The 23,599-nt window shown below is 41.1% G+C and overlaps 1 protein-coding gene across 1 annotated transcript in view; it reads right to left on the bottom strand.

Annotated features, from left to right (window-relative positions):
• Positions 1–23,599, bottom strand: part of PDK1 (pyruvate dehydrogenase kinase 1) — a 251,531-nt gene that overhangs the window by 18,730 nt on the left and 209,202 nt on the right. Inside the window, exon 10 of the mRNA XM_053698443.1 lies at positions 13,020–13,133. Within this exon, the coding sequence (XP_053554418.1) occupies positions 13,020–13,133 (114 nt within the window). The remainder of the gene's footprint in view (positions 1–13,019; positions 13,134–23,599) is intronic.

Here is a 23,599-nt window from a genome sequence, read left to right as displayed (position 1 = left end):
TCCCAAAGCAAGGTCAAGATTTTTCAACTAGGGCCCGATGATTAAAACTTAACTAGGCAAGGCATGAAAACCATGTTGACACTCGCAAAAAAAAAAGGGTCTGTCCCTACAAATGGCGAGATGTCTCCAATAGAATCTAATGGAGCTCGCTGGAAAGTGAAAATTCGTCAGGGACAGCGAAGTTAGCAGGGTGCAGAGGTCGTAGTTTAGATCCTGCAGCTAATACAGATCAGATTATTCTGTTTTTAGCGTATAGCACATAACAATCACCTCTATTTTCATATACAGATGTTTTTCTATAAGGTAATAAGTGTTTTGCATATTTTGACACAATCCCACTACCTTTAAGTTTTCAAGAAAAAAACAGCAAGATTTAAAGGGGGAAAATGTTTAGAGAATACGCCAGACCTGGAGGAGAAATTTCAGCCCATGGAATGCCCCTGTTCAGTCACTAGCAGAGGCAGGGAAACTCAGTTAACAATAAGGAAAACAATATGTTTTCAATTTTATTACAAGACCAGAGACTCATATTTTGCATTACTTTCAATTTACTGCTCTGACAGCTTTTTAAAGTATAGTGTGAAAACATTAGTAAACATAAAACATGTGAAACAATAGAGAAAACAATAGAACCAATAAGGACAAAGCCATGGATGTAGAAGATATCAGCCAATCAGCATACTCATAATGTCCATAAACAGTCCAGAGTGCACCAATACCTACTCTTTCCTTTTGCTGCTCTGAAAGATAAGTACCTGTGCAATGTTCCCATAATAAATTGATATTTGAGTTATTATTAGAATTTTTAAATTTTATTGCCATAATTCTATTTTTGTTTTTCTCTTTTACTCTTTTTATGTGTTTTTATTATTATTTCCTGTTATATTCTCTCTTACATGCTAGTTTTTTCTTTATGTGGGAATTATATTTTCCCTTCTTTCTCTTAAACGTTTTTACAGTCCCTTACCTTTTTGTTTCAACTCAGTTTCCATTTTCCCTTCTGTGGTGCTGAGTGCGGTCGCCATTTTGTTCCGCCCCTTCCCGCACATTTTCCCGCCTCCTCCCTCATAGCCTGAGGTTGTTAGCTCTGAGGTTGAGCCTTTCTTCCCCTGGGTGGAGTTGAAATTTAATCTGCTTTCTCTAAAGGATATGTTAATCACGCCCATAGCCTATTCATCAACATTGTAAGCTTAATGTTTTTCTCTGTGGGTTATTTATTTCTGACTTTTCTAGAAGCACTTTTATTTTCTACCTCTGTGTGTCACTATTTCTTTATATTTACAGATTGACAACGTTTTTCAAATCTTACAATATTGTTGTGCTGCTTTATTTTAATACTGCTATATATTTTAAATTTTAATCCCCAAAATTTTTATCTTTTAAAAATAATTTTTTTTTTAAAAAAATAAATAAAAATAAGCTTTGCTTTTATTTTTTCCCCATTTTTTCTGTGGTCTCAAGATGTCTCATGAGGAGAATAATCCAATTAATCCTGACCCCTCTTTGCAAAATATTATGGCATCTATGCAGTCCTTTATGAGAAAGATGGACAACAAAATGAGTAGTTTTATTGCTATTTTTCAGTCAGATCCTCCTCAAATACATAAAAAGCACACTTCTAAAACTAAACATCTTTCCCCTTCTTATATTGAAAAAGAAGCTGATAGTCTGCTTCACAGACAACCCTCATAGCTTATTACCAATAACCACCTGTACTGTTAGCCGGCAGTCATCCGGCCCCAGAACTTCTGAATGTGTTGAGTCTCACAATTCAGAGGGTACTTTTCCTGATGCTTATTCTAAAAGAACTGGCCTAAAAAGACAAGCATCAAAATTTTTACAAACTCTCTCTGAAAATCTTTCCCCCTCTTCCGGTGAGGGGGAATTTTCAGATGAATATAAATATAACAATTGTCAATCTTCTGATAATGATTCAGATTATTCTGATTTCAACAACTTTATTCAATTTAAAAGACGTAAAAAATCTTTGCCTGTTAATGATTCAGAAATAGTTTTTCTCGATTCCCTTGGTAAACCTAGATTTAAACCAGAGGAGGTTAAGCATCCCAGATCCTCTGAGTGGTTTCCCTCCTCAAGTGTTGCAGAATATATTGATTTTTATTTAAGGCATCCCTTATTGTAATAGGTTTGTAGTAAATTTCGTGCCGAATGTCCTCGCCCCTCCCTCCCAGGTAACTCCTCTGTCACTCCTGACACTGACCCCCAAATTTTTAAAATTCCTGGGTTCTCCTGGATCTAACATTAAACAAGGATCTGACAAATTACTTAAGTCTTGTCAAGACAAGCTTTTAGATATTTCTGGCCCCTTGTCAAAGTTATTTGAGTTGGCTGAGGATTCTGTTAAAAATAATTCTACAATTGATCCTCAAATCATCATAGACTATATTCAAAGAGCCTTTGTTTTATTAGGCAATGCCAATACTGCTATAGCTTGCGAACGCAGAAGGTCCATTCTGTGCAGGCTAGACCCGGAATTATCTGATTTCGCCAATAATGAGACATCTACAGACCCCAATGGCCTTCTCTTCAGAGAAGTATATCTCAAAAAACTCAGTGACTATACTAAAACTTTTTCTAGACTATCTAAAACTAAAACCACTGTAATGAAGACCCTCTACCAAAATCCACGCCCCCTTTTTGATAGGGCCGGAAAAAGAAGGGGTCGTCAACCCTTCATCTCTAGACCCCAATTTTATCAGCAGCAACAACAATTTGTCTCTCCCTTCTTCCCCACAAGAACCTGCTTCTGGCCCAGAGGTGCAAGATCAAGAGGTCACTTTAGAACCCCTTCAGGTAATTTCTATTCTTCCCCCGTTTTCTCTTTTTTCCTTAAAAAAGATGGGTGGTCGACTGGCTCATTTTCTTCCAAATTGGTCACCAATAACTTCAGACCCCTGGATTCTTCAGACTGTCTCTGGAGTCCTAATAGATTTTATTTCCTTTCCCATCCAAATTGTTCGCCCTCGTCCAATTTTATTTTCAAGTTCAGATCGTCAAGCAATAGATTCAGAGATTTCCTCTCTAATTTCAAAAGAAGCTGTCAAACTCATTTTTGTAGACAAAGACAGCTACATAAGCAATATTTTCTTAGTAAAAAAGAAAAATGGCCAATTTCGACCAGTCATCAATCTGAAAACTCTAAATCATTATGTAACTTATCAACATTTCAAGATGGAGGGTAACGATCTTCTGAGGGACTCTCTACTGGACTAGGATTGGCTTGTTCGATTAGACCTCAAGGATGCATACCTTACCGTTCCTATACATTCTTTCCACAGGAGATTTCTTCGCTTCTTCTGGAACCAAACTCTTTGGCAATTCACCTGCCTTCCTTTCGGCCTTTCATCCGCTCCGTGGATATTTATGAAAATTCTGAAACCAGTCATAGCCTGGCTAGATTCAGAGGAATACGCCTGATAGTTTATCTGGACGACATTCTTATCATGAATCAAGTCACCTCCACTCTTCTTCTTCATTTGAACATCACTTGTTCCCTTCTGGAGAATTTGGGATTCATAATCAACAAAGAAAAATCCTCCCTTCTCCCGTCTCAATCCATTGTTTTCTTGGGATTTAAAATCAACACTTTAGACTCCACCTTAAGTCTCCCATTAGAGAAATGGAAGAATATCAAGAAGGAGATTTCCTCTCTTTTGAAGAAAACTTGCTTTCCTCTTCACTTATTAGCCCGTATCATCGGTTTACTCTCCTCTTCCATTCAAGCCATCTTTCCAGCCCCTCTACATTATCGGCTCTTCAACGCTTGAAAATATCTCACCTTCAAAGAGGTTTTTCTTATCAGCATCGGATTTCCTTATCCCCAGAAGCCAAAGAAGAGCTCATCTGGTGGATTCAAAACATAGAGGCATGGAACGGCAAAGCAATCTTCGGTTCTATTCCAGATTTTGTCATAAAATCGGACCAAAGAAACTCCGGCTGGGGAGCGCGTTGCGGTTCCACAATCACAGGTGGCAAATGGACCCTTCTAGAATCCAATCTTCATATCAACTGCAAAGAACTTCTGGCGGGATCCTTTGCAATTCAGAGTTTTCTCAAGTCCAACCTTCCTACTTCGGTTCTTCTTCGCATGGACAACTATTCGGCAGTCCGATATCTAAATCGTTTAGGAGGCACAAAATCAAAACCTCTTTCAGATCTTACAAAAAAATTCATTCACTTTTGCCTCAACAAGAATATTTCTATTTCTGCGGAATTTATTCCGGGTCTATACAATCAGGCTGCAGATTGGGGTTCTCGCAATTTGAAGGACTCATTGGAAATTGGACAGGAGTATTTTCCTAAAGATTTCTTCTCTCAGGGGCCCTTTCCTTCTCAACCTTTTTGCCTCTCGTTCCAATTTTCAAGTCAGACCCTTTTTCAGCTGGAGACCGGACCCAGACGCCGCTGCCATGGACGCTTTCCTTCAAGTGTGGCCCCCTTCAGGAGCTTACGCTTTTCCCCCCTTTTCTATGATTGCTCAGACTCTGGCTTATATCCGCAGGAACCCGATATCTCTTCTCCTGATCACCCCCCTGTGGCCATCCCAGCCTTGGTACCATTCTCTTCTGGAACTCTCTTTCCTTCCTCCCCTACTTATTCCTTCCATCCCTCATCTCCTCCTAGATCCCCTGGGTTTCCCTCATCCCCTGTTGCTTTCCAAATCTCTAACTCTTGTTGCTTGGATGCTTTCAGGGGATCTTGGTCTCTCGATGGACTTTCGGACCGAGCTCGATCTTTATTACAAGTCTCTTGGGCTCCTGGAACCAAAAGATATTATCTCTCAGCTTGGTCCAAGTGGTCTGGCTGGTGTGTCCAGAGGGACTTGTATCTCTTTTCATCTCCTTTGAATTTAATTTTAGATTATTTCTCTTTTCTTTTTGACTCAGGTCTTGCCTATAGATCTATCAATATAGCTCGTTCAGCTATCTCTGCTGGTCACGTCCTTATTAATAATACCCCTGTATAGCCTTTTTAAAATCCTCTTCCCTCCAAGATATTTTAAATGCAGCTGACTGGTCTTCAGACTCCACCTTTAGACAATTTTATTTTAAACCTATTAATAACGCTGCTTTTTCTTTAATTTCATGATCCTTTTTTGCATTAAGCTAGCAAAATATGAGTCTCTGGTCTTGTAATAAAATTCTGATTATCCTAGCTTTAGTGTAGCTATAATCCTCTCCTGCCTTAACCTCAAGTTTATCCATCCTGTCTTCAGAATTATTTTGATTATCTGTTATTGGTTGTTCATGTTCCATTTGTTATGGTGCTGCAATATGTTCCTTCCTTTTTACCTATTCGCATCAAACACTCTGCACTCTGTTTATGGAAATTATGAGTATGCTGATTGGCTGATATCATCTTCTACATCCATGGCTTTGTCCTTATTGGTTCTTTTGTTTTCTCTATTGTTTCACGTGTTTTATGTTTACTAATGTTTTCACTGTATACTTTAAAAAGCTGTCAGAGCAGTAAATTGAAAGTAATGCAAAATATTCGTCTCTGTGTCTTTAATAAAATCTAGATTATAGCTACACTAAAGCTAGGATAATCAGAATTTTGTACTATAAATACAAATTCCACAGCGATTTTTGCATGTGCAGTGTAGTTTTATTAGGATTTCTACTGTGCACCTTAAATCATTGTTTTGCCTGCATAATTTTAATACGAATTTTAATTTTTCCACGAAATACGATTTTTGCAGAGCAATTTTGTTACAATACCATTTTTGACTGCATATTTTTATTTCAATCCTTCATTTATTCATTTTAAAAGATTTTTAAATTATGATTTTTGTGAGCCCTATGGTAACATATGCATCGCCTTCACATGCTTAAAAGCAGGGAACGCAGCTTTGCAAGACACACTGTTGTCAAGGTAGAAACTGCCTTTATAGAATTAGAACAGGAGCTTCATTGTAATGAAGAATTTTTTTATAGAATCTTACAAGCTCTCTGGCTTTATAGAATCGGGCCCCTAGACCTCAGCCCAGAATGCAGAATTCATAAAGACTCTACTGCCCTTATGAGGTATCTCATCTTGCGTTTGCACGTTACACTATACCAGTGGTTCTCAACCAAAGTGACCTCAAGGCCCAGTAAATTTTAGCTAGACATGTCCAGGGCCCGGTAGTTTTAAGTGAGCAGCAGGGGCGAGCTAATCAGCCAGGCAAATAGGACCTGGGCGAGGAACCAGCAAGTAGGGGGGCCCACAAATGGCATCTCCACGGATCCTGGTGCATTCCTTAAGCTGGAGTTTTCAGTTGCCCTATCAGTAACTAAGCAAAAAAGTGTGGGTTTAGAGGGGCCCTGGCAAGGGTCTGTCATTGTGAGGGCCATGGAGTGTGGGGTCTGGCCCTGGAGGTTGGGTACCCTTTCTCTGGACCTTTATGTTGGGGGTCCTGGAGGTTGAGGGGCCTGTTGGGGGCAGGGCAGGGAGGCTACCATGTTCATTTGCATAAAATGTAATACATTTTGTTCAGTGTGAGACAGTGTTCCTGGGACCTTGATTGGTATCAGTCTGCCCTTGGTGTGCAGTGGGGTAAGAGTATGCAGTGGGGGCATGACAGGCTGGGGCCCACCAGCAGGGCTATCACGGCCCGGTACTGGGCCACGGCCCGGCTGTTGAGAAACCAGGCACTATACTGTTTTATAGAGGAAGATTTTTTTTGTTTGTTTTAATTTATTCTGTAAGGTTTTGAAAGTGTTTTTGTGATGTTGGTACTGCCCACTGAAACACATTCTTAGTGAATAATTACAAAGGAGCTTAAAAAAACAGCAAAGTTGAATTAAATTGTTTTAATTCAGGTGGAGCATGCAATTTTAAACAACTTTCCAGTTTACTTCTGTTACCTAATTTGCTCTATTCTTTAGGTATCCTGCACACCTAGGTATGCTCAGAAGCAGCAATGTACTACTGGGAGCTAGCTGTTGATTGGTGGCTGGAGACTGCACATATGTGGCTCTTGTTATTGGCTAACCCAATGTATTCAGCTAGCCCCCAGTAGTGCATAGTTGCTCCTTCAACAAAGGACACTAAGGCCTAGATTTGGAGTTCGGCGGTAGCCGTCAAAACCAGCGTTAGAGGCTCCTAACGCTGGTTTTGGCCGCCCGCTGGTATTTGGAGTCAGTGATTAAAGGGTCTAACGCTCACTTTTCAGCCGCGACTTTTCCATACCGCAGATCCCCCTACGCCATTTGCGTATCCTATCTTTTCAACGGGATCTTTCTAACGCCTGTATTTAGAGTCGTTTCTGAAGTGAGCGTTAGAGCTCTAACGACAAAATTCCAGCCGCCTGAAAATAGCAGGAGTTAAGAGCTTTCTGGCTAACGCCGGTTCATAAAGCTCTTAACTACTGTACCCTAAAGTACACTAACACCCATAAACTACCTATGTACCCCTAAACCGAGCTCCCCCCACATCGCCGCCACTCGATTAAAATTTTTAACCCATAATCTGCCGACCGCCACCTACGTTATACTTATGTACCCCTAATCTGCTGCCCCTAACCCCGCCGACCCCTGTATTACATTTATTAACCCCTAACCTGCCCCCCACAACGTCGCCGCCAGCTACTTAAAATAATTAACCCCTAATCTTCCGACCGCAAAGCGCCGCCACCTACGTTATCCCTATGTACCCCTAATCTGCTACCCCTAACACCGCCGACCCCTATATTATATTTATTAACCCCTAATCTGCCCCCCTCAACGTCGCCGACACCTGCCTACACTTATTAACCCCTAATCTGCCGAGCGGACCTGAGCGCTACTATAATAAAGTTATTAACCCCTAACCCGCCTCACTAACCCTATCATAAATAGTATTAACCCCTAATCTGCCCTCCCTAACATCGCCGACACCTAACTTCAATTATTAACCCCTAATCTGCCGAGCGGAGCTCACCGCTATTCTAATAAAGCTAAGTCTAACCCTAACACTAACACCCCCCTAACTTAAATATAATTTACATCTAACGAAATTAATTAACTCTTATTAAATAAATGATTCCTATTTAAAGCTAAATACTTACCTGTAAAATAAATCCTAATATAGCTACAATATAAATTATAATTATATTATAGCTATTTTAGGATTAATATTTATTTTACAGGCAACTTGGTATTTATTTTAACTAGGTACAATAGCTATTAAATAGTTAAGAACTATTTAATAGTTACCTAGTTAAAATAATAACAAATTTACCTGTAAAATAAATCCTAACCTAAGATATAATTAAACCTAACACTACCCTATCAATAAAATAATTAAATAAACTACCTACAATTACCTACAATTAACCTAACACTACACTATCAATAAATTAATTAAACACAATTCCTACAAATAAATACAATTAAATAAACTAGCTAAAGTACAAAAAATAAAAAAGAACTAAGTTACAAAAAATAATAAAATATTTACAAACATAAGAAAAATATTACAACAATTTTAAACTAATTACACCTACTCTAAGCCCCCTAATAAAATAACAAAGCCCCCCAAAATAAAAAATTCCCTACCCTATTCTAAATTAAAAAAGTTACAAGCTCTTTTACCTTACCAGCCCTGAACAGGGCCCTTTGCGGGGCATGCCCCAAGGATTTCAGCTCTTTTGCCTGTAAAAAAAAACATACCATACCCCCCCCCCAACATTACAACCCACCACCCACATACCCCTAATCTAACCCAAACCCCCCTTAAATAAACCTAACACTAAGCCCCTGAAGATCTTCCTACCTTGTCTTCACCATACCAGGTTCACCGATCCGTCCTGGCTCCAACATCTTCATCCAACCCAAGCGGGGGTTGGCGATCCATCATCCGGTGCTGAAGAGGTCCAGAAGAGGCTCCAAAGTCTTCCTCCTATCCGGCAAGAAGAGGACATCCGGACCGGCAAACATCTTCTCCAAGTGGCATCTTCAATCTTCTTCCATCCGGTGCGGAGCGGGTCCATCTTGAAGCAGGCGACGCGGATCCATCCTCTTCTTCCGTTGTCTCCCGACGAATGACGGTTCCTTTAAGGGACGTCATCCAAGATGGCGTCCCTCGAATTCCGATTGGCTGATAGGATTCTATCAGCCAATCGGAATTAAGGTAGGAATTTTCTGATTGGCTGATGGAATCAGCCAATCAGAATCAAGTTCAATCCGATTGGCTGATCCAATCATCCAATCAGATTGAGCTCGCATTCTATTGGCTGTCGATCAGCCAATAGAATGCGAGCTCAATCTGATTGGATGATTGGATCAGCCAATCGGATTGAACTTGATTCTGATTGGCTGATGGATTCTATCAGCCAATCAGAAAATTCCTACCTTAATTCCGATTGGCTGATAGAATCCTATCAGCCAATCGGAATTCGAGGGACGCCATCTTGGATGACGTCCCTTAAAGGAACCGTCATTCGTCGGGAGACAACGGAAGAAGAGGATGGATCCGCGTCGCCTGCTTCAAGATGGACCCGCTCCGCACCGGATGGAAGAAGATTGAAGATGCCGCTTGGAGAAGATGTTTGCCGGTCCGGATGTCCTCTTCTTGCCGGATAGGAGGAAGACTTTGGAGCCTCTTCTGGACCTCTTCAGCACCGGATGATGGATCGCCAACCCCCGCTTGGGTTGGATGAAGATGTTGGAGCCAGGACGGATCGGTGAACCTGGTATGGTGAAGACAAGGTAGGAAGATCTTCAGGGGCTTAGTGTTAGGTTTATTTAAGGGGGGTTTGGGTTAGATTAGGGGTATGTGGGTGGTGGGTTGTAATGTTGGGGGGGGTATGGTATGTTTTTTTTTACAGGCAAAAGAGCTGAAATCCTTGGGGCATGCCCCGCAAAGGGCCCTGTTCAGGGCTGGTAAGGTAAAAGAGCTTGTAACTTTTTTAATTTAGAATAGGGTAGGGAATTTTTTATTTTGGGTTGCTTTGTTATTTTATTAGGGGGCTTAGAGTAGGTGTAATTAGTTTAAAATTGTTGTAATATTTTTCTTATGTTTGTAAATATTTTATTATTTTTTGTAACTTAGTTCTTTTTTATTTTTTGTACTTTAGCTAGTTTATTTAATTGTATTTATTTGTAGGAATTGTGTTTAATTAATTTATTGATAGTGTAGTGTTAGGTTAATTGTAGGTAATTGTAGGTAGTTTATTTAATTAATTTATTGATAGGGTAGTGTTAGGTTTAATTATATCTTAGGTTAGGATTTATTTTACAGGTAAATTTGTTATTATTTTAACTAGGTAACTATTAAATAGTTCTTAACTATTTAATAGCTATTGTACCTGGTTAAAATAATTAAAAAGTTGCCTGTAAAATAAATATTAATCCTAAAATAGCTATAATGTAATTATAATTTATATTGTAGCTATATTAGGATTTATTTTACAGGTAAGTATTTAGCTTTAAATAGGAATAAGTTATTTAATAAGAGTTAATTTATTTCGTTAGATGTAAATTATATTTAACTTAGGGGGGTGTTAGTATTAGGGTTAGACTTAGCTTTAGGGGTTAATACATTTATTATAGTAGCGGTGAGGTCCGCTCGGCAGATTAGGGGTTAATAATTGAAGGTAGGTGTCGGCGATGTTAGGGAGGGCAGATTAGGGGTTAATACTATTTATGATAGGGTTAGTGAGGCGGATTAGGGGTTAATAACTTTATTATAGTAGCGCTCAGGTCCGCTCGGCAGATTAGGAGTTAATAAGTGTAGGCAGGTGTCGGCGACGTTGAGGGGGGCAGATTAGGGGTTAATAAATATAATATAGGGGTCGGCGATGTTAGGGCAGCAGATTAGGGGTACATAGGGATAACGTAGGTTGCGGCGGTTTACGGAGCGGCAGATTAGGGGTTAAAAAAAATATGCAGGGGTCAGCGATAGCGGGGCGGCAGATTAGGGGTTAATAAGTGTAAGGTTAGGGGTGTTTAGACTCGGGGTACATGTTAGAGTGTTAGGTGCAGACGTAGGAAGTGTTTCCCCATAGGAAACAATGGGGCTGCGTTAGGAGCTGAACGCTGCTTTTTTGCAGGTGTTAGGTTTTTTTTCAGCTCAAACAGTCCCATTGTTTCCTATGGGGGAATCGTGCACGAGCACGTTTTTGAGGCTGGCCGCGTCCGTAAGCAACTCTGGTATCGAGAGTTGCATTTGCGGTAAAAATGCTCTACGCTCCTTTTTTGGAGCCTAACGCAGCATTTGTTTAAACTCTCGATACCAGAGTTAAATTTATGGTGCGGCCAGAAAAAAGCCTGCGGAGCGTTAACAGCCCTTTTACCGCCAAACTCCAAATCTAGGCCTAAGAAATTAAGTAAATTTGATAATAAAAGTAAATTAGAAAGATATTTAACTCCCTTAAGTCAATTGGACGACGGTACTACGTCACACAGTACTTTGTCCAACACTCTGGCACATGCTGCTGTCCCTGCTGTCAGCTTTGACAGCAGAGGCTGCAGCCAGGGGCAGAAGGCATCTGCCTTCATATTGTAAGAAAGAACTGATCATTCTCACTTTACCATATGAAGGCAGATCTCCGATACAGACAGTGAGCTTTCCCTTCGCTATAGAAAAGGGTAATGACAAGGGGAGGGGGAATAACGAGGGGTGAGGGTGCGGGAGGTTCCCCACACTGCAGAAAAATGTTTTTATTAAGAATAACAGTTAAAAAAATAATAAAATGGCTATAAACTGGTTACTGGCAGACAGATGGCAGTACCTAATATGGCTGCTACTAGTGAGAAGGGAGAGGGTTAGAGAGCTGTTTGGGAGGTATCAGGGAGGTGGGCGGGTTGAAGAGTGATCCCTACAATGAGGAAAATAAATAAAAAAAGCTCTGAAACTGAATACTGGCAGACTGTCTGCCAGTACCTAAGATGGTGGTGACCAGTGGGGGTGGAAGAGCTGTTTGGGAGGGATCAGTTTGGTGGGAGGTGTCAGGTGGAAAGATAATACCTACACTACAATAATATTACCCTAGCTAGCTAACTAATTCATTCCTTCACTGCTGGAATATTAGACGTGTGGTGTGCAGCTGCAATTAGCAGCCTTCTAATTACCCAAAAGCCATGCATGTCTGCTATTTCTGAATAAAGGGGGTCTCAAAGAAGTTATTACATACATGTGTGTTATGACTGCACAAGCATTATATAAATTATTTAAATGAGAAACCCAAAGTTTGTGAAAAAGATAAAGATTTTTTATATGATCGCATTTGGCGTTGAAACAGTGGCATGAAATATAACAAAAGGGGCCTAGATCAGTACCTTGGGTTGTCAACTAAAAAAATATATAGTTTTGATAGTTTTATTTCTGTTTAATTGGAATGATAGCAAACATGCTAAAAAAGTTATCTGGTACATTGGGCACGTTTTTCTCTAAAATTCCAGGTAGCACATTGGTTAAAATTGTATGTTCTATCTGAATCATGAAAGAAAGATTTCGGGTTTCATGTCCCTGTAACTTGCATAGAGCAGCTTTTATGAGGATACGTACAAATCTCTTTGAATTGCACAATTTTGGAATTATGATGTTGCTGAATGTTTTTTTCCCACGATATATTAGTTTCTTGAATTGGGTTTATTGATTCTAGACCATTGTTTCAAATACTGCTGCCATATGATACCTAAGACATGTGCACACTCACAAACCTAGGTATGCTCTTCAACAAAGCATAGCAAGAGAACAAAGTAAATTTGATGATGAAAGTAAATATGAAAGTTTTTAATACATGCTCTATCTCAATCATAAACATTTAATTATGACTTTTATATCCCTATCAATTTGTGTGATGCGGGAATTAAAAAAATATAAAAAAATATATTAAAACTGCAAGCAGTTAATGCCTTGACTTTTAACACTAATTTTAAAATAGAGAGAAAAAAGATTTTAAAATAAATTAATCAATTTATATTAAAAATATTTTGTTATTATATTTTTACCACTTCTAAGATTAACCATTTGTACACATTTTTGTTTTGTTTTAATTAGGTGATAAAATTACACCATGAATAATTTCATACCTTGATATATATTGCAGCATCTGTGCCATATCCCTCCAAGGAGTAGAGTTTCAAATCTCCTTGAAAGTACTGGGCATATAGACGGGATATGGGTAAGCCGTAGCCAAACCCAGCCTGTATAATGCAAACACAAAAAGTTTCACTGTTGTGTTAAACAGCTTAAGGTTCATAATAGTGCTGTACAGAAGGAGTAGTTTTATGGAACTGCCTCTTAACAGTTAAAAAACAAAATTTATGCTTACCTGATAAAATTATTTTATCCATTCTAATTACTAGTGGGAATTCAACTCCTGGCCACCAGGAGGAGGCAAAGAACACCCCAGCAAAGCTTTAAGTATCCTACTTCCCACAATCCCCCAGTCATTCAGCTGAAGGAATATGGAAAGAGAAGAGGACACAAAGGGTATAGAGGTGCCTGAAGTTTGGAAAATGACAAAAGCCGTCTCAAATTAAAATAAGGGCGGGTCGTCAACTCTCCATGCCAGGAAAGGAAATAATTTATCAGGTAGGCATGAATTTTGTTTTCTTTCCAATGGCATGGAGAGTCCACAAATCCATTCTAATTACTAGTGGGAACCAATACAAAAGCTAGAGAACACAGAATGGAAGGGAGGGAGAACAAGACAGGCGGACCTAAACGGAAGGCACCAACGCTTGAAGAACTTTCCTCCCAAAAGAAGCATCAGCAGAGGCAAAAACATAGAATTTGTAGAATTTGGAAAAAGTATGAAACAAAGACCAGAACAAAGGAACGACAATTTCCTGATTGATATTGCGGTCCGAAACCACCTTAGGAAGAAATCCCAATTTGGTACGAAGGACCGCTTTATCTGAATGAAAAATAAGATAAGGGGGGTCACACTGTAGAGACGAAAGCTCTGATACTCTACGAACCGATTTACTTATGTCTGTCCGACATGATACGCTGCAGTGTATCATGTCCGACAGACATCGCTGAATGTGTGAACTTCTAATGAACTGCTTGTGAAATGCCCCCCCCCCTGCGGATTCATGGCCAATGGGCCCCTAGCAGGGGCTGTCAAACCCAGATCGTATAGGATCGGGTTGATTACTGTACGCCGCTCAGAGGCGGCGGATACAATTAAGCAGCAGCAGTCTTAAGACCGCTGCTTCTTAACTGCGGTTTCCGGTGAGCCTGAAGGCTCAAACGAAAACAGGGCGATATGGCCCCATTCGGGCCATCATAAATCGGCCCCAATAACTTGATATCAACAGAGTGCATAGGCTAAAACGGAGCCTACTGCAGAACCCTAAGAACAAGATTAAAGCTCCAAGGAGGAGCAACATGTTTAAACACAGGCCTGATTCTGACCAAGGCTTGAACAAAAGATTGAACATCTGGCAAGTCTGCCAAACATTTATGCAAAAGAACCGACAGGGCAGAGATCTGACCCTTCAGAGTATTGACTGACAAGTCCTTCTCCAGGCCCTCCTGAAGAAAGGACAGAATGCGGGGAACCCTCACCTGACTCCAAGAGAAACCCCTAGATTCGCACAAGAAAAGTTATTTACGTCACACCTTATGGTAAATCTTGCGAGTTACCGGCTTACGAGCCTGAATCATGGTATCAATAACCTTCTCTGAAAAACATTGTCTAGACAAGACTAGGTGTTCAATCTCCAAGCAGTCAGCATCTGAGAATCTATGTTTGGATGTAGAAAAGGACCCTGAAGTACAAGGTCCTTCCTCAGAAGTAATTTCCACGGGGGAAAGGATGACATCTTTACTAGATCCACAAACCAAATTCTGCGGGGCCAAGTTGGAGCAATTAGAATCACTGAAGCCTGTTCCTGTTTGATACGGGCTATCACCCGAAGGAAGGAGGGCAAATGGAGGAAACAGGCAAGTGAGACTGAAGTCCCATGGAACCACCAGAGCGTCGACCAGAGCAGCTTGAGGATCCCTCGATCTTGATCCGTATTTTGGAAGTTTGGCGTTTAGACGAGACACCGTCAGATCCAACTCTGGAACTCCCCACTTCAGAGTTATCAGATGAAGGGCCCATTCCCCTGGATGAAAGGTCTACCTGCTCAGATAATTCGCTTCCCAGTTGTCCACCCCTGGGATGTGGATGGCAAAAATTAGACAATTGTGAGACTCCGCCCACTGAAGAATGCGGGTCATCTGCTTCATAGCTAAGGAACTAGTGTTCCTCCCTGGTGGTTGATATACGCCACCAAAGTAATATTGTCCGATTGAAATCTGATAAACCGGTTGAGGCCAAGATATCAGTGCATTGAAGATTAATCTCAATTCTAGGATATTTACTGGGAGAGCCGACTCCTCCTGAGTCCAAATTCCCCAGACTGCTCCCTACCATCTGGGGGCTGGCATCTGTTGTCACAATCTCCTAAGATGGTCTCAGGAAGCATGTGACCTGGGACAGATGTTCCTGAGAGAGCCAACAGGACAGGGAATCTCTCGTCCAGAGGTCTAAGACTATCCTCTGAGAGAGGCCCGAGTGGTCTCCGTTCCATTGTCTGAGCATGAGGAATAATGTCAATGGAAGCCACCATTAGATCAATTACTTCCATACACCTTGCCACTGAAGGACGGACAGAGGACTGAAGAAAAAGACAGGCAGCAGGAAGCATGAATTTTCTGACTGCCGTCGAGAAAATCTTCATGAAGATTGAATCTATGATCGCCCCCAAAAAACATACCCTGGAATTTGGTACCAAGGAACTCTTTTCCAGATTCACCTTCTACCCATGAAAGAAGAGAATCAACAACAGAGAATCCGCATGAGATCTTGCTAAATGAAAAGCTATCATCCAGGTATGGTGCCACCGCAATTCCTTGAGATCTGGCCACTGCCAGAAGAGCCCCTAGAAGCTTTGTAAAGATTTGAGGGGCAGTGGCTAGGCCAAAAGCTAGGGCTACAAATTGGAAGTGTTTGTCCAAAAAGGCAAACCTCAGGTACTGGAAATGTTCCTTGTGAACAGGAACATGAAGATACACGTCAGGTCGATGGTAGTCATGAACTGACCCTCCTGAACTAAAGGGAGAATAGACCGGATAGTCTCTATTTTGAAAGCTCCCTCCTTCCTGGGAACTATGAATAGGTTGGAATAAAATCCTTGACCCTGTTCTCTTAGAGAAGCGAGATCCTTGATGCAGTTTAAGAAAGCCTCTCTCTTTATCTAGATTGCAGATAATCTTGACAGGAGAAATTTGCCTCGGGTGGGGGGGGGGAATTTGAATTCTATCCTGTATCCTTGGGAGACCACAGTCACTGCCCAAGGATCAGGACCATTGAGAATCCAAGCCTGCTGAAAGAAGGAAAGCCTGCCCCCTACTTGATCCGAGATAGGATCAGGGGTGGACCCTTCATGCTGATTTATTCTCAGAGGAAGGCTTCTTGGATGTCTTTCCCTTATTCCAAGTCTGGTTAGACCTCCATGAGGTTTTGGCTTGTTCAGGCTTGGAAAAAGAGGAGGATTTCTGTCCCTTGAAATTGTGAAAGGAACGAAAATTAGAAGTCTTATCCTTCTTATCCTGTGGCAGAAAAGACCCTTTCCACCTGTGACCATGGAAATTATTTCAGCCAGACGGGGACCAAAGAAAGTCTTACCCTTAAAGGGAAAAGACAGAAGTTTAGACTTGGACACCACGTCTGTAGACCAAGACTTAAGCCACAGAGCTCTGCGGGATAGGACAGCAAAATTCTAAATCTTAGCACCCAAAAGGACTACTTGCATGCTGGCATCACAGATAAAGGTATTAGCCAGCTTGATCCTGTCCTGGATCTCCTCTAAAGTAATTTCCTCTGAAATCCGATCAAATAAGGAGTCACACCATTAGGAGGCCGCACTCGCGACCGTAGCAATACTGGCAACTGGTTGCCATTGTAGGCCTTGATGAAGAAACATCTTTCTTAAGTAACCTACCAGCTTCCAATTCTTAGGATATTTAAAGGAGGGACTATCATCAAGAAGAATAGTGGTTCTCTTGGATAATGTGGATCTACCACCCTCCACTTTAGGAACAGTGCGCCAAAGGTCTAGCATAGAGTCAGCAACAGGAAACATCTTTTTAAAAACAGGAGACAGGGAAAAGATTTGGGTTTGACATCAAAGACTCTATTAAGTTTGTTAGCCTTTTTAGGAGCTTCTGCAACTCTATCTTCAGAATCCTCCAAAGTAGCTAGAACCTCTTTCAAAAGCAAACAGAGGTGTTCAAGCTTAAATCTAAAATAAACCTCTTCTGAATCCGCTGTACTCACTACCACAGATTCAGAATCACAAATCTCGCCCTCAGAAGCAACAGAGGAGTGTTCCTCCTCAGATAACTGAGATAAACTGGCTAAGGCAGTCTTGGCGGAGTCAGAAATACCTGACTTAGAAGGAATGTTCTTAGATTTCCTCTCCCTTTTACCTGAAATGGGTAAGGCACTCAGGGCTGCAGAAGTTGCAGAAGTTAGTTGCACAGCAAATCACCTGGTAAAAATGCACCCCCAGGAACTGATTGAGAGGAACCACAGGGCACTGCTTGTGAAACTGTCAAAGACTGGGATGTTTGAGGAGAAAGCTGAGGCATAACCGGAACAGCATTATCCTGAAAGAAAAATGGCTCAGAAAGGGTATCTTTATTTTTAGAAAGTAACATTTTGTTTTGGCATGAGGAACAAAATTGCACAGGAGGAATACACTGAGCATCAATGCAATAAAGGCATTAGTCAAAAGACAGGGATACATTTTTGTCAGCATCCATTGTCCAACACAGTATTATTGAACAACAAAAAACTCAAGTAGTTTCAATTTACACTCCCAATTATATGCAGGGATCCAGGACTTAAAGAAAAATAAATCTATAAAACAAAATTTATGCTTACCTGATTACATTTATTTATTTCCGGATACGATGAGTCCACGGAATCATCAATTAATGTTGTGAATATCACTCCTGGCCAGTAGGAGGAGGCAAATAGCACCACAGCAAAGTTGCTAAATGTCACTTCCTTTCCCACAATCCCCAGTCATTCGACTGAGGGAAAATGGAGAAAAAGGAAATAACACAAGGTGTAGAGGTGCCTGAGGTTAAAGTTAAAAATAACTGTCTTAAAATAAAGGGCGGGCTGTGGACTAAATTTTGTTTTCTTTCCTAAGATACGGTGAGTCCATGGAATCATCAATTACTGTTGGGAACCAATACCCAAGCTAGAGGACACCAATGATTAGGGAGGGACAAGATAGATAACCTAAACAGAAGGCACCACCGCTTGAAGAACCTTTCTCCCAAAAGAACCTTAGCCAAGGCAAAAGAATCAAATTTGAAAAATTTGGACAGGGTAAGCAGAGAAGACCAAGTTGCAGCCTTGCAAAAACGTTCCAGAGAAGCTTCTTTTTTGAAAACCCAAGAAAAAGAGACAGCCCTAGTGGAATGAACTGTAATTCTCTCAGGAGACTGCTGCCCAGCAGTCTCATAAGCAAAACCAATTATACTTCTCAACCAGAGAGAAAGAGAAGTAGCAGAAGCTTTATGACCTTTACGTTTTCCCACAGAGACAAACAAACAGGGAAGAAGACTGGCGAAAATCCTTAGTCGCCTAAAAATAACATTTTAAAGCACGCACAACCTGTAAGTTGTGCACCAAACGTTCTTCAGAAAAGAAGAGCTATGACAAAGAGAAGGAACAACAATTTCCTGATTAAACTTTAGGAAGGAACCTAACTTAGTACGAAGAACCGCCTCATTGGCATGAAAGAAAAGATAAGGCGAATCACACTGCAAAGCTGAGAGTTCCGACACTCTCCGAGCAGAAGAGATAGCAATAAGAAACAAAACCTTCCAAGATAACAACTTAATATCTATGGAATGCAATGGCTCAAACGGAGCTTGTTGCAAAACTTTAAGAATAAAGTTAAGGCTCCCAGGAGGAGCAACAGATTTAAACACAGGCCTAATACTGACCAAGGCCTGACAATAAGATTATCTAGCACGTCCGCCAGACGCTTATGCAGCAAAAAAGATAATGCAGAAATCTGACCCATCAGAGAACTGACTGACAAAACCTTTCTCCAGACCTTCCTGTAGAAAGGACAAAATTCTAAGAATCCTGACCCTAATCCAAAAGTAGCCCTTGGATTCACAACAATAAAGATATTTACGCCATATCTTATGGAAAATCTTTCTCATAACAGGCTTGCAAGCCTGAATCATGGTCTCAATGACCGACTCAGAAAAACCACGCTTAGACAGAACTAATCAGAAGGTCCTTCCTCAGAGGAAGTCTCCAAGGTAGAAGAGATGACATCTCCACTAGGTCTGCAACCCCAGATCCTGCGAGGCCACGCAGGGACTATTAGAATTACCGGCGCTCTTCTCCTGATTGACACGAGAAATGACTTGTGGAAGAGAGCAAACGGAAGAAACAGGTATACTAGCCTGAAATCCCAAGGAACCACCAGAGGATCTATCAGAACGGCCCGAGGATCTCTTGACTTTGAATCGTACCTTGGCAGCTTGGCATTTTGCCAAGACGACATCAGATCCAACACCGGCACCCATTAGAGGGTTAAGTCAGATGGAGTTCCCACTCCTCAGAATAAAAAATATGTCTGCTCAGGAAATCCGCTTCCCAGTTGTTTCCTGGGACGTGGATGGCAGATAGACAACAATTGTGAGCTTCGTCCAACTGAACAATCCAAGTCACCTCCTACATGGCTAAGGAACTCCGAGTTCCTCCCGAGTGGTTGATATAAACCATTGAGGTGAAATAGTCCGATTGGAACCAAGCTAAGGACGACAAGCCAAGTCATCAGAGCATTAAAAATCGCACTCAACTTCAAAATGTTTAAGAGGAGAGCAGACACTTCAGAGTCCATAATCCCTGTGCCTTAAACAAGACCCAGACTGCTTCCCAGCCCAGCAGGTAGGCATCCGTGGTCACATCACCCAGGAATGTCTCTAGAAGCACGTGCCCCGAGACAGATACTCCTGAAACGTTTTATAGAACACAGTAAAGGGAAGGATGTCCATGTTAACCCTCAGACCAATTCCCTCCATACATAGAATCACTAAAAAGTGAAGGTAAAAACAACTGCAGCTAGGTCCAAACTCCCAAACTTCTGGTTGCAAAATGGCTATATACCAGACCACAAGAGCCTTGCTGTTGACCAGACATAAGACTGCAGAGAAAGGAAAATGAATAAATCCTTGATTATCCGACCTCTGTTCAAAATCTTCTCCTAGATAGAGAATCTATTATGGTCCCCAAATAATCACCCTTGTAGGTGGAACAAGGGAATTCTACTCCAGATTAATTTCCCATCCATGGGAAAGTAGATAGGACAAGATCATTAGAAAGAGAGTTTGCTCGAAGTAAGGATGACACCTGAACCGTATATTGTCCAGATAAACACCCTTGTAATACTCCAAGACCTAAAAGTCTGTCTAGGATGACAAAAACTTATCAAGGGAACAATAAAACCTTCAGGTCTATGTTCGATTTGAACAGGCCCTCTTAAAACAAAGGAGAAAGGATACTACTTTGAAGGTCAGAGTCTGAGTTACTTGAGGTAATTACCTAGATCCCGTTCCCAAACTGGGACTGGAATAATCACTCCCAGAGAGGAAGATCCTGAACCCTGTTTAAGAAATGCCTCTTATCATACCTGGATTGCAGATACTCTAAAACGCATGACTGACCCTGCAGAAAGAGGAAAAATAAACTTTCCTTTAGTCTTACTCTCTTGACGTGAAGTAGGAAAACCCTTTTTGTACCATTAAAGTCAGAGGATAATTCTGCTAGACCAAGTCCAAACAAGGTCCTTAAAAGGAGACACCCGAAGCGTGGATTTGGAGGAAACATAAAGTATTGAACCTGCAACTGCAGAACTATAAAGCCTAGGTTGTACCACTAAACCACAGGTAGGCTTCTCAGCTGACAGAGAATCCAGCCATAATGCCCATCGGCTAGTACAGCAAGTCTAATAAGATAAGACATTGCTCTAAATGAACAATCAAACCTCCAGCTTCTTATCCATGGATCCGTCAGCTACCCTCCATAGGGATAAAAATTCTCTGAGCCATAGTAGAAAAGCTCCCTTCTACTTAGGGCATTGTGCATTTTAATTAGGTCAACAACAGGAAAATCCATTAAAGGACGGGAGACAGGTATCCATTCTTCTCCTACACCTGTGAAAATTTCCATAGCACGTCTCGAAACATTTCCACAAAGGAAGGAACATCATATAAATGATCAAGTTTACAAAACTTCCAAGGGTTGACAACGACAGGGATATCGATGTCGTCCAAATAGCTAAAATCTCCTTTAACAGTACACGAGGTGTGCAAGCATACATCTGAAGGAGATGACTTCAGCATCAGATGAAGGAATTATACTGTCCCAATCTGAGATTTCACTCTCAGAAACTACCTGTGAATCTTCCTCACCAGAGAGAAACACCTGCATAGCAGAAAGTGGAGCAGAAACCATACTATCTGAATTTTAAATGTCCTGTTGCATTTTTCCTGTAGTAAAGGAAAGACAGACAAAGCCGCAGATATCGCAGAGGATACCTGAGCTGCAAAAGCTGTAAGCAAATACACTCCTCCAGAAGATTGAGAGGAGCACTCCATGTGACGCCATAGAGGCTTGGGACATGTAAGGAGAAAGCTGTGGCATTGCCTGAACAGCATCATCCTGGGAGACATGAAGCTCAGATTTATCTGTACAAGTTGCTAAAAAAGCGGCAGAGGAAAACAGACATTTGTAAACTGTCTAAACTTATCCTTAGAGGCAAAAAGCTCCAACAAGAACATCTTAATTTAAAAGAGATATTCTAAACAAAAAAAATAAAAAATAATTTGTTCCTCAAGCCATAAACAATTGTTCCTAGGAGCAGACCACTGTTCCAACCCAGAACATAAACCCCTTATTCAAGAAAATATGTAATGAAATAAACCTTTAGACTTAAAGATGTAATGGAACATAAATATAAAATGAACGTTTTGTGCTAAAAACGTTAATAACATTCACCTGCAAATAAGTATACTGAAACAGTGCATATAGAGCAAGGAAGAATAATTCTCATATTGCAAACAGAGAATAACTTGTAATGGGACATAAAGACACTAAAATCTTAAACATCCGCCTGCAGTTAATGTATTCAAGTGGACGTAACAATAACTTTCAAATGGGACATAATGATACAGCATCTATTTCCCAATAACATCCGTCTTGCAGCAACAACAATTCCGCTCAGTTTTTAGCCTGAGACCGAGGCAGAGATACGCATCCAGACCTAGCAACTAAAAATGACGCCGCTCCGACTCGAGAAGGAGGCGTGGCCAAGAATTGTCAGGGAATGAAATGTTTCACTCCGCTGACTAAGTCACATTTGCTGAAAAAGAAGGACCCAGCTCTCCTCTAATACATGAGAAGTTCCTGCAGACAAAGAAGAAATAAACAATGGGACCGTTGCGCTTGAGAAAAAACGGAACCTGTGTAGCCCCATAAGAAAGGCGCCTATGAGAGGATAGCGCGCTCCTAACAGTCTCTGCAAAGTACACTATAAAAGAACCCAAAATGGGACCTAGAGGGGCTGCAGATTCAAAGACAAACTCTAAAATTCTAGATGACTAGAACCTTGCTAAGAGCATATTTAATAAAAATTAGATTAGAGCCCCCATAGGTGGTTAACCCCTTCATTGCAGTGAAAGTGGGTAACCCTAAGTCTCTCTAATCACATGCAATAAAAGTGCCTGCCCACTGCCTTAATATCCTTCATAAAGGAACTTGTCCCACATAAAAAGCAGAGGGCCTTAACCCCTTCAGTGCTAGCCTCCTAGCCCCAGAAGACAAAAAGGCACTTACCTGCATTCTAGCCGTCCGGCAGGAAGGAGACTTACACAGCGTGATAGGACGCCACTCCTCACAGAGGCCTGTAAACAGAGAAAGAACAGAGTAAACCTACTCAGGATTCTATACTCTGGGCAGCAAATATGTTAGGAAAAACGCAGCAAGGCCCACCTTACAAGTTCCTAACTGATTTAAAGCCACCACTGCCCTACTGAAGAGACTAACGTGGAGTACAGCTAGATCCAATCCTGAAGGACAGATCAGTAAACCTACTCTGTCTAAAAATAATAAAATCTTGCTTGAAGTAAAAGTAAATCCAATTTTCTTCAGACACCAAAACTTTACTTCCTCCATGAATATGACTGGGGATTGTAGGAAGGGAAGTGACATTTAGCAGCTTTCCTCACTAGAAAACACAATCCTGACATGAAAATATGCAGCTGTCCTAAGCTGCTAAGATACAATGTGCAGAAATAGAAGAAACGGACTCTCCAGAGGTGGCTATAGACTGACACCTGGCTTCTCTATCAAACAGCTCCTAAACTGAATACGGACTACGCAGCACTAACCGCTCAGCGGAAGTAAGCTGAGCAGTCGCGTGATCACAACTTATTTTCTAAGTGCGACACCAAAGAAATCCTGAAACTGACCAAAAGCGTGCAAAAAACAGCACTAAATAACGAGAAATAATCCCCCTATAAAGTACCCTCTGATATAACAAACTATTGTTCCTCCTCTGTAGACATGCCTATA

The sequence above is a fragment of the Bombina bombina genome, chromosome 1 (genome assembly GCF_027579735.1).
Source record: "Bombina bombina isolate aBomBom1 chromosome 1, aBomBom1.pri, whole genome shotgun sequence".
Taxonomy (NCBI): Eukaryota; Metazoa; Chordata; class Amphibia; order Anura; family Bombinatoridae; genus Bombina; species Bombina bombina.
This window is presented reverse-complemented; position numbering and strand designations above follow the sequence as displayed.